Raw genomic sequence first — 12,927 nt, 5'->3', positions numbered from 1 at the left:
GACCAAAGGAGGGGAAGACCGAACTGGGTGCGTGAGTCAGGTGAAATAGGGTTTAAATATATTTATTTTTATTTTAATATTCAAAAACCCAAATTTATGTATTTCTGGCTCAGACACATCATTATAATGCAATGAATGTCACATCTAGCTAAAATCGATGTCCCAGACGTACTCGCGCAATTCGTTTTGTCAAACGGGGCCATTTGGACAAATCTGTTGACGATCGGGCTAAATTCAAGTATTAAATTGTGCGCTCCTGGTTCAGACGCAAAGTCATAGCTAAATGAGTGTCCCTCCTAGCTAAAATCGACGTCGCGTAAGCGTTCACGCTATTTGTTTCGTCATCCGGGGTTGTCTGGACATGTTCACATTTTTCACCTTGTTTAAGTTCAATTTTAGTCCGACTTTGCTCAAGTTAGTGAATTTTATATATTTTGTGTGTGTGAGTATGTTGATAAAGTCATAAAGGGGTTTCCCTAGGGCTTGGATCCTATTGGGAACTCTCTCTGAGTATCCAAATGGTGGTCCTTAACCACTCGACCAAATGATGATGGTCCGCGAACACAACCACTCAACCAAATGGTGATGGTTCGTGAAAAAAACAACTCGATCAAATGGTAATGGTTTGAGACCACCAATGTGAGACACCACAAGAGAATCAGAAAGTGGCTTGAATTTCTAAGAGGGGTGGGTCCCTGCACTAGTCCTCTAGGAGAGTCAATACGGGAAATCTTAAGGCTAGATTCTAGGCTCTATGAAAAGGAAGAAAAAACCTCACAAAAATGAGGCCAACACATATATAATTAGCTTCTACTTGTTGTGGGTCCCCCTTCAATCCAAAATTGAGTAGCATTTCAACATCACCTCTCCCGTTCAAGAGATACTTAGCTCAAAATGAGTCTGCCCGCCATGCAAAAAAATGTATGAATGAGTGATTTACATCACAACCCAAAGTAGTGCATCCCGCCATGCAAAAAAATGTTTGTACGTGCCTTTAGACTTGCAAAAGCAAATATAGAATACAAGATTTCCCCGTCGCGCTAAGAAAAGCACTTAAAAGTACTTAATTGACGATCTGATTCGTCATTATCTCTAGCATGCAAAAGTATGTACAGGGTTGTCACTTACATGAAAACACGATCAACATAATTTCTCAGCAGCGCAAAAAAAGCGCGTATGGGTACTTAGTTTGACGATGAGTTGGCTTGCAAGTGTATTATACCTTAATAAGAGGCAGTCAATAATAAATTTGGCACAAATATCAATTCTTAACTTTCCTCTTTTTATTTTTTGCAATTTTCTTTCCTTGTGTTTCTCGGGCAGAGAGAGAAAGAGGTAAGAGAGAGAGTAAGGGCAAGGTTTTGTTGGCTGGAAGATATTTGCCTGGTGTGAGCTGCTAGACAGTTTGGGTGTTGGTTTCATGTCGGTTGATGCGACTTGGTTTGGAGTGAACCACGAAGGGAAAGCAACAGATGGATTTGGTGTGAACAAGAAGGAGACAAGGGATTAAGCTACTCGCGTGAGGTGCAAAATCAAGCAGCTGGAGTGGGTTGTTGTCACCTACGGTTTGAAGAAGCCAGTATAAATACAAGCTCTTCGATAGAGCTGCAGGTCGCGGCGAAAGACAGGCAGAATGAAGAGGAGAGAGAAGAAGGGAAGAGCTAGAATGAGTCTTTAGGTAGAGCAGTGGGAGAAGGGTAGTGCGGGTGAGTTGTAATGTTCAAGGTGGGGGCTATATGTAGATTTCGAAACATAAGGGGGAGGAGAGCGTCGCAATAACTGTTCAGCTGAGGCATGGGGTTGAGATGGGAGCAGGTGTAGTATCACTTTGATTTTGCGTGAACAATCGGAATCAGGGAGAAAAGATTCAGACTGTTGCGAGGGAGTTCTGGCCGAGGCGGCGAGGAGCTAGGTGGAGTGTACGATATTGAGAAGATGTGAGGCTCTGAGATGGAGTAGTGAGAAAAGGAAATAGGAAAAGGGAGCTCGTGCATGCGGAATTAAGAGGTGGCTTAGTAGAGAAGAAATAGAGTGACATTCTGGACACATCTATGAAGTTCGTTTTATGATCGAACATCATTTGAGCAATTTTGGGGACGATCAACGCTATTCAAGTCTAAATTATGTGTCACGAAGGTGGCCTATCATTTTCATTATGTTTGCTTCTTTCGACCATGGAAGCCTCAACTTTAAGCAAATTTGACCCTCAAACGCGCTCTTGCACTCCATTTTATAGGAGGATGTCATTCAGGCAACTTTAAAATAGTTTGAAATGAACTAGCTTCAGTCCATAAGTGTCACATTTGTTGTTCACTGCTTTTTTCAAGTTGATCGAGTAATATCATGAAATAAATATTGATGTCAATACTGTTAGAGTACCCAATCCAACTCTTCCCGAAAAAAAAAATAGTTCAAAGTGGAGAAAAGGTGGAGACCATCATCACTCTCAAATCCATCACAAGTACTTGAAGTGTCTTGGTTTTGAACACATTACACGTTTGATTGTCCAAACAAGAGGATGATCTCTTTCACTGAGTAAACAATTGAAAAAATAGACAGTGATGCAAGAGTGAATGAGAATGTCAGAGATGAGTATCACCTTCCAACGTACGACGAAGAGATGTTACTAGTTTTATGAATCCTTTTGGCTATGTCAATGAGAAAGCAGCAGTAGCTTTGCCTCAACAATTTTTTTTATTTGTTGCATTGTGAAGGAAAAAGTGTATAGTCTCATTATAGATTGAAGCAGTTGTGAAAATGTGGTATCTACATAGATAATAGACAAGTTGAGTTTCACTACCCATAAGCATTCTCAGTCATATTATTTGGCTTGGTTGAAGAAAGGGAATAAGATCAATGTTAACAAAAGATGTTGATAGAATATTTAATTGAAGACAAGTTGCAAGATCAGGTTTGGTATTATATTGTATATATGAATATGTGTCACTTTAATGCCAAACCTGACAGAAGAATGTGACACATATTAATATATACATATATACAATATAATATGACAGGAAGTTCGACTCCAGAAGACAGGAAAACACTTAATGATGGCCACAAAAACAACTACTCATTTATCAAGGACGATAAGTGCATTTTACTTGTACAATTAAAGGAGTCAACAACGGTAGATACTCAGGCAGATACATAAACTTTAATGCCCATGCGACTTTTCTACAAGCTATGAGAGAGAAGCCAATGTAATAGACCCTGATGATACTAGAATGCAGTGATCTAAGGAAGTTCGACTCTTGCTAGAGGAGTTTCAGGATTTTTTGACCTATAGTCTACCTCCTAGGTTGTCACCAAATACAAAAGTCCAGCATGCCATCACTCTGAATAGAGATAAAAAAATATTAGCTATTTATGGAAGGCTCTTTAGAGTAAGCAGGGCACTAAGTTTCAGTTCAGTTCAATTCAACAAAGCACTCCCAAATAGATGGCTAGATAGGAGAGATGAACCGCAACATTGAAAGTTTCATTAGTTGTTTATGGGAAGTACATTAGATATTGGGATCAAGGTCTTTCCAAAGAAGAATTAACATCTCCTAGTAAGGAAGAGTGATGTTGGGCACTAGGTGTCGATCGCGAGAATTTTGCGATACTGTGTATTCGAGAAATCCTGCGATCGCATGATCGACAAACTGAAAATTTCCATCTCACTATCAAATTCAACTACAAATTTTCTCTTTTTATGATCTATTTCCTATTTCTTTATTTATGCTTAAGGTTATTTTCTATTATGAGACTGTTTATTATTGCATTTTGATATTATTGGGACTTCAACTTTATCTGTGTAAATTGGAGATTGCAATCTCTGATTTCTACCCTAAGGAGTGTTGCATCATCTTCCTTTTGCAAGTGGAGTGAATGTAGCTTATTAAAAAATAGGTGGTTACATTCTCTTATTAACCTCCTCGCCATTCTTGATTCTATCTGATGTTTTCAGCTCGGACAACCGTGGAACACTATTATCCTTCTCCCATATTATCATTCTCTTTTTATCCCACAACCACCTCCCCACTAGATCAACTTCTAAACACCTTCTAGGAGCCATAAAACGGTGTCAACTAGGCTAAATATGATGCACTTACATGCTCACTTTGTGTTTCAATCAAATGAAATATACAATGAGTACATCGTTCAAAATTTTAAAAATAAAATGAACAATATATTTAAATATTTAAATACTTTGTATATAATAAAACCTATTTAATCGGCATGTAATATTTCTTCTATTTATAGAACAAGCATTTATTGGTGTCCCTAGACCTGAAGAAAATTTTACGAACAAATTTATAATGGTCTGCTATACCTAATGCTACACATAACCGTTCATATCATGCACTGAGCTCTATCTGCCCTTAAATAATTCATAGTTGCAAACAGGTTTTAAAATGGCAATTGAATATATAAGAAAATGCTGTCTAATTTGACACTTAATGATATCAAATATATGCAACTTAACATAAAAGTTTACAGATTTAAGATGGATTTTGAAAAAAAAAATGGTATCTTAGTAAAGAGGAGACAAATACTAAAATATTGCACGCAGCAAAATAACTCGAAAGGAATTCTACTCTAAATTTACATTAAAGGCACCTAAGCTTTCTTATTCTCTATTCAAGATTTAAGAAATTTGAATCCAACATAGTATCAAATGTCATGAATAAACAATTGGAAATGTTATTTCAGCTTTAGAGAAAGCATTAAATTTATATAAAAATATACTTACCTAGGTAATAAAAAATGCAAGACATGTAAAGAAATGCATCAGATGTCATCACAAGATATAAGAAACAAGTAAACCAAGTCCTTATCTCAAGAGCATCGACATACCATTGCTTTATGCTCCTCCTTAACATGTAACAAATCTCTCTCAACTGCTTCTCTGTTTTTTGTTATTTTCTCCTCACAGTTTCTTTCCATTTCCTTTGTGAGTTTGTTTGCCTGAAGTTATAGACAGTTCTAGATAGACTACTTTCATACGTTCAAAAATCTATATGTAGAATTTAAATGATGTGCAAAACCTTTTCTTTTTCCTCAGCAGCCATCGCCTCCTTCTCAGCCTCATACTTCTTTCTGATCTCATTGATAGCCTGCAAGTTTCATAATCATTTTTAAAGCTGGAAATCTTTGTTACATAGTTCTTATTAGGGCCTTTAAAAGGCTCCATACCTGATCATTCTTCTGAGAAAGTTCCTTCAAATGCTTAGTTAATTCAACCTGTTTGCCTTCAAACATCGTATCGTACTGCTTTTTAGCATCAGCGAGTTTACACTCTGCTGCAGCAAGCGCCACCTTGACCTAAAGGTGGTCATTCATTTCAAAAAGACAAAACAAAGCATTGAACTAACCAAACGCGAAAGTAATAGGAAGGAAAAGAAGCGGAACAATAACAACATGATTAGCATTTGTGCCAAAAAAAAGTACATTATAATTAAAATCAATAGCGCTCAGGAAGAATGAATGTAGAAAAACGATTCATAATAATGCTTCAAATTGTTGATATGTCGAAAATAATGATGATGAGATGATAATAGAAAATGTGTGCGTTGTTATGTTATAACCTCAGATTGTTGTTCTTCCTGACACTTTTCCCTTTCCTTTAAACTAATTATAAGCTTTTCCTTCTCATCCAAAGCACCATGTAGCTCACTGATTTGATTTCCTAGTGAGTCTGCATGCTTTTCATGCTTTATTATCGCATTATGCAAAGCTTCCGCTTCCTCAACCTTCTCCTGCAATTGCAGCTGCAGCCTACTCTGAATATTGTGATTCTCCATTTCTAGTTTTGAAATTATCTGCGACAGCTCTTGCTGAAAATTTCAAAAATAAAAATCAGGATGCATCGCACTATAGTTAATTGCTCAATAAAATTGAGAAGTTACCATTTTGTTCTCAGCAACATTAGAAACCTCTGATAAATGTTTAACTTTGCCTTCTAGTTCGACGGCCAGCTTCTCCAATTCATTTTTCTTTGAAAGAAGTCCATCAACTTCAGATTCCAACATGCGTGCTTTATCTTCCGCTACGCGGCATTCATCAGCATGTTGCACCATAACAAACTCCTGAGCTTTCTGCAGCTCAATAATCCTGTTAGATAGCTGGTCATTGTGCAAATTAAGGGAATTATTTTCATCCATGGCATTCAGCAATTGTTGTTGTAGTTTATCTAGTTTTCCTTGATTAAGCTTGGCAGTCATATCCTTCTCCTGATGTATCAGATCATAGTATTTTTTGAAAGAAGATATCAGCTTTAAAACATTGTTGGATATGGCTGAAGAATCCTTATCCAGTTGAGATACTTTATACATCAAACTACGGATGATTTCTTCAAGATTTTTTATCTCTAAACATGAGTTCTCTATCTGCTGCTTCAAACCTTGGTTATTACACTGCAACATATTGTTTTTCCTCTCCAAATCATCCTTGGTGAAACTCAAGTTCTTTAGCATTTCTTCTTTAGAATTAAGCTCATGTTGTACAGCCTGCAGTTGAGAATCAAGCGTCTGCATTTGATGTTTACTTTCTTCAACTACATCTTCTAACTCCTTGATTGTAGCACCTGCATTCAATAACAATGTAAGGATCGTTTATTGCCATCCAATATGCAATGTAAAATAAAACTAGTGCATTTAATTTGAAGGGCACGTTAATGTTATTTTAAAAACTTCATATGACACAAACTACGAGATCAAAAAGCAAAGAAAAAGCACTTCCTAGATCATTCCTAATTAACATGATATCCTCTGAAACCATAATGTGGAACAAGTTGAATAATTTTTGTTAATTTTGAAACGAGGTTCCCCGCATCCGTCCATGCCAAACTTAATATGTTGTGACTCACTACCAGTTATGATAAGCACAATAAAGTATAAGTTTAACAAAGAATGTTTTGCATTTTTATATAGTAACAAATTAGAGAAGATGAGATTAAAAGAAAGAATGACAAAAAGCAAAAACACAATGAACATAAAATTCCTATGATGAAAATTTAACAAACCATTAATATAGCTAATAATAATGAAGATTGCTGCCACAAACAATGCTTTGCAGGGATGTGAAAATTCCATCTCCAAGGGTCACACTCAAACTCAAGAGATCATTTATTTGGATAAAAATAACAAGAGAGCAATTTTACTTAAGAAAAACTACTTCCAACCATTTATTCATGCCTAAAGTGGTACAAAGAAACAAAATTAAAAATCATAAGTAGCAATTCTTATCATTCAAAACTAACGAGAAAACCAAGAAAAAGGTGTTGGAGAGGTTAAAAATAATGCTGGACAGGTCAAAAAAAGGTGATGATCTTTTACCTTATGATGAAGAAAATTAAAGACAAAATCATAGATTCTTTGCGACTTTAGATTGAGATAATAATAGATCGAAAACAAATATTCCTCTAACTTCGACAGAAGAACATCCAAATAGAAGATGTTTAGAAATTATAAGTATACTTATTAAAGTAGAAAGTCACTTACCAAGACAATTAGTCCATATGAATTAATATGTTACGCTCTATTGAGAATTATATAGAGAATTACAGCCACGTAGCATGTATGAGCTTCAAAGATGAATGTCAAATGAAGAAATAAGAATAATAACAAAGATTGTTGATGAAGTGAAAAAAAACATGGGCTAAAACAAGAGAAACAAAAATTTTAGATGCTTGATCAAACATCACACAAAAGAGCACTATCAACTTCTTTTTTAACAATCCTTATGGAATTATATTTTTTAAATCTCTTAATGCATTAGTTTTATTAAAGATGACCACTAGTATTCAAAATGCTTAATGAAATTGTTAAAAAAGTAAAAGAGGGTATTATTGTTCAAGTAGTCATATGTAATATGCACATTAGACAAAGAAAAGGATGTTAATGAGGAAAAAAAACATCTTTAATAGACACTATTTGTTGCTCATTATCTTAGTCTAATACTTAAGAAACTAGGATAGAATCAATAATATAATTATGTTTTGTTTGAAGAAAAATAGTGTCTTTTCATTCTAATCTAGAATATTTACAATTAAGCTTCCAAGATTTATATATATTAATCAACACTTTTCATGCTAATCTAGAATATTCGTGGGCAAAATTTAGATATCACATAGCTATAACTTATAAAAAAAATGCAATCAAAGCTCTCAATCTGGACAACATTCAACTAGCCAAATAGAGAGAGGAACAAATTGACAAAAAAAAAAAAAAATCCGGAAAGAGTAGGAGCATCAAAAAAATTATAATTGATATAGAGAGTAAAAAGGAAAAGATATTGATTTTAAAATGTTTTCAAAATAATGAAGACATCAAACCAGAGAGTAACAAAATTATTACATATAATGATTATTCTCGAGATACTAAAAAATGAAGAAAATAATGCTATAGATAATAGTCATGACATATATAAAGTATTAAGTGAGTTCTTATCTTAAACCTTATTGTCAGATATGGCTCATATACCAGATAAGGAATAGATGTTGGAATGGAACGAAGCTCGTGAGTGTAGCGGAGCTCCCGAGCGAAGTGGAGCGAAAGCATTTGTCCAATCGGGGGAGTTCTATTATGTGAGTTGGGGGTGCGGCGGCAACGCCCCTGCGGGACGGTACAGGGGTAATTTTGTAATTGCATGTTGCACTTTAGGGTTATATATATGTTTTGTTTTGTGACTTTAAGAACATTTTGTACTCTATTCTGAAATTGAAAGAATGTCGCCGCTCTGCCCTCGAAGACGTAGACATCTTTGTCGAACCTCATTAAATCTTTGTGTTTTCTTCTGAATTTGTGTCGATTCTTGGTTTTCTTCGCCCTAAAATTCTCAACGCTTATATTGAGAATTTAGAGTAGTCAATTAAGATTTAAACTTAGATTTGCTTTTCTTTTATTACGTGAATTTGTGATTTATGATGATGAACTATATTAATTTATTAAAAGTTTATAACATATTAAGGAATTGATTTAAATTTTATGAGATTTTTTAGGAAAATGTCTTCATAGAACTTGAGGTTTACAATTAGCCTTATAAAGGCAGAACGCTCAGTTCCCATTTTGGCCTTTTTAAATTTAGTTGTTAAAGCCAACTAAATTAACTTATGGCTCAACACAATGCAAAATTAAAAATGACCAAAAAATATATACAAGAACTAAAATACATAAAAACAATAATAAAACACCTCATTATATACATAAAAACAATCATACATAATCTCATAAGTACAACACAGTAAATCTTAGGTACATTAACATAAAATTATGAAATACAAACTAGTTTCAAAATACGTGTATCATCCACCCTAAATTTGAAGAATTCACCACCATCTAATTAAGCTCGAGTATACGATAATGTAAGAAAAGGCAAGTTGTTATTGTTGCTTTGAATCCTAAATAATCCTAAGGAGGGATGTAATCTCTCCAAATACTATAAAAACTCATGATGACTACATCTCACAAGAGATTTCAAACATTGACTCAATATCGATAGCAACATGAATGAAGATATATCCAAGAATGCTACAAGCATGCCAGTAGAAAAACTACAAACAGAAACATCAACGACATCGTTAAAAATATTTTCTTAATATAAAATCAAGTCTACCAACCTGAACACTTGGAAAAACTCCAATACGCATCATAAGATCAAATTCAAATGCATTAATGCTTATCTTTCTAGAAAAATCATATAATCAAACTAATTTAACAATCACTCTTCAGTATTCAACGCAAAAACTATTTGAATCTTATTCTTATGAATAACATATCTCCCTTACTGAACTTAAGAAACTCTTAGTCAATTACACTAGATCTGCAAATGTCATAATTAGTTTGTTCCTATTGAATTACCATAAAACTTCAATCAGAACATAAATTTTGAGACCAAAAAATAAAACCCTAGGAGGCTCTTCTGCCCTAAGGGTGGTTAATTCATATGGAATCACTTTTACTAATATTTTTACCAAGGTTTCTTTTCATCTAAGGGTCAGCAATGAAATTACACTCATTATTCGCATTCCTATTTTCTTGTTCTCCACGATCAATAAGAATAGAGATTAGATGAGTGGATAATTTAATAATTGAAGAAACAAGGCCCAGCAGTTAGATTTGGTCAAACAAAGAATTTGGCTTGGTTGAATATTATTTTAGGTTCCACTTGAAATAGGCTTAAACTTGGTAAATTTCCTTCGATGCTAGCAAACATGGTCTTATTTATTCTTTTGCTTCTTCAGAAAGTGTCCCACATTTTCATCTTTGGAAGGTAGTCATAATCAACATTATATCTTAAGTAATTTATTATACCTAAAACTTTGAAAAATAAGAGTTTGGAACATTTTTATATAGCCATGCATGGGGTATATGTTAATAAGAATACCCTTTATAATATGCCACTAAGACAAAAAAATCCAACAACAACAACATGCCTCGATCCCACTAAGTGGGGTCGGCTACATGAATCCTTTTTCTACATTGTGTACTATTGAGTGTCACATTTTCATTTAATTCTAATAAACTAAGATCATTTTTTAAACAACATTCCCGGGTCTTTTTAAGTATACCTCTACATTTCTTGACATTATCCGAATCTAAAACATCTATTATCCAAACTAACTTCTAACTAAATCATCAGATGGTCGATGTTTGATGTGACCAAACCATCTAAGACGACTCTCTCTAATCTTGTTTGCCACCAGAGCTATACCAACCCTTTCATGGATATATTCGTCTCTCTAATCTTGTTTGCCACCAGAGCTATACCAACACTTTCATGGATATATTCGTGTTGCATTTTGCCTCTAAGTGTAAAGCCACTCATCTACCTAATCATTCTCATCTCAACAACACTTAACTCAGTTTTATGCTTCTCTTTTATAGGCCAACATTTTACGTCGTTTATGCTTCTCTTTTATAGGCCAACATTTTACGCCGTAAAGCATTGCAGGTCTCACAACCATCTTATATCATCTTATAAAATTGTTCTCAAGTCTAAGCGGTACTTTTCTATCCCAAAATAGGCCAAATGCATTCCTCCAGTGCAACCATCCAACTTGAATTCTACTAATAACATCCCCATCTATATCACCATCATTATGAACAATAGACCATAGATATCTAAAACGTTCACTCCTTTTAATGATCTGATCACCGATTGTTACAACTCTGCCACTAGATCTACTATTACTAAAATTACATTCAATATATTCAGTTTTAATTTATTCAAACAATGGCTTTTAGACTCTAAAGTAGACATCTATAATTCAAATTTTTCCTGAACTCTTTCTCTACTTATATCCATAAGAAAGATGTCATCAGCAAAAGGCATACTCCAAGGTACATCATTCTATAAATGTCTGGTAAGATCATCCATAACTACAGCAGAAAGATATGAAACCGGAGAAAACCCAAGCCACAAATAAAATGACCACTATTATTGCTGAATTTCAAATAGGTTACAACCAAAGTCGCTTAACAATCAATACAATGACAACACAAACAATAAAAGACACTCTAGGATGATGACGAGGGGGGTGGCTGGCTGCTGAACAAGAGGTGGGACGGCGGGTTGGGACAGGTGGTTGCAGGTGGGGAGACAGAGCAAGATATGACAGAAGTTTAAAAGTGTGGGAGGGAGTCCAGGAAGCAGTTAGGAAGGCATACGGGTGATTATGGTAGTAATAAGTGTAGTTGTACAGCTTCACGGCACAACTGGAAGGCAAGGGGGAAGGCTACAGCACGGTTGGCAGGCAGGGAAAGTGGCGGCACAGCTTGGCAGAGAGGGGGAAAGGCTGCAGCAACTATGGGGCTGGGGTCGGCTGGCTGCAGGGTGACAGAAAGAAGGGAAGATGGTAGATGGCAGAGAGCAAGGGGAAGGCAGAAACAAGCAAAAGAAAAGAAGATATACACCACGTCGGAGAAGGATATAGCCGGAGCACTACCACTTCCTCGGATACAGCCCTACGAAAGGGTGAAGTAATCCACACAAGAAATTTGAAATCAACGCACAGCAAAACTCCCCCTAAACTTCAAAAACAATAATTAAATAGACTCTTACATGAAGAAGAAATAAAAGAAATAAAAAAATGAAACTCCCACATAAAAGAAATTGGCGGGGAGGCGAGAAATACTTAGAAATTAGCCATTAAAATAATTCTAAATGAAGAAGAAGCAAAAAAGGAAGGAGCAGAGGGGGGGGGGAGGCCCACTCGCCCCGCCAGAAGTCTCGCCCGGGCCACTCGGCTTGAGATTCCCCTACACTGGTCTTCTACAAACCGGTCAGGTTCAGACACAGGAGAACCCGTGAGTCCCATGTCAGTGCGGTAAGCCTCATTTCCGTGCCTCGTGGGGAAGCCCCGCGTCCAAATATGAGTTAAATCCGATCCCTGTTGTAATCCAACTGAAATAAGAAAATACTTAGTCAATTCTCCTTCTGTTCAAACACAAATAACAGATCTAGTATATATATTTTTTAATGAATTGAATATAAGTCAATATCAACACCTTTCTTGTTTAAAACTCTCCAAAGAACTCTTGGAACCTTATTGTAAGTTTTTTTCTAAATCAATACAAATCATATGATGATCCTCCTTACTCTCTATGTACTTCTCCATCAAACCTCCCAATAAATGTAAAGCTTTCTTGAAAGTGTGTATTTGCATTACTATATCAAAAAAATGTACAAAACTATGCAAGTATATATACATGATGTACAAAAGTGAGATCTATCATCTACAGATATGTTTAGGGCTGTAAACAAGCCGAGCTTGAGCGAGCTCAGGCTGGGCTCGTGCTCGGCTCGTTCGAAATAGCTCGTGTTTGAAATCGGCTCGTGTTCGAAATCGGCGCGTGTTCAAAATCGGCTCGTGAACAGTGTGTTCGTGTTCGGCTCGATTTAAATATTCGTGTTCGTGTTCGGCTCGAAATTGGCTCATTA

The 12,927-nt window shown here is 35.5% G+C and overlaps 1 protein-coding gene across 1 annotated transcript in view; it reads right to left on the bottom strand.

Moving 5' to 3' along the window:
• LOC110021647 (synaptonemal complex protein ZEP1-like) overlaps window positions 1-12,927 on the bottom strand; it is a 73,588-nt gene that overhangs the window by 49,993 nt on the left and 10,668 nt on the right. Inside the window, 5 exon segments of the mRNA XM_020720217.1 lie at window positions 4,813-4,953; window positions 5,034-5,102; window positions 5,182-5,310; window positions 5,574-5,822; window positions 5,895-6,571. Of these exon segments, the coding sequence (XP_020575876.1) occupies window positions 4,813-4,953; window positions 5,034-5,102; window positions 5,182-5,310; window positions 5,574-5,822; window positions 5,895-6,571 (1,265 nt within the window).

This window comes from Phalaenopsis equestris, unplaced genomic scaffold (genome assembly GCF_001263595.1).
Source record: "Phalaenopsis equestris unplaced genomic scaffold, ASM126359v1 Scaffold000136, whole genome shotgun sequence".
Classification (NCBI taxonomy): domain Eukaryota; kingdom Viridiplantae; phylum Streptophyta; class Magnoliopsida; order Asparagales; family Orchidaceae; genus Phalaenopsis; species Phalaenopsis equestris.
This window is presented reverse-complemented; position numbering and strand designations above follow the sequence as displayed.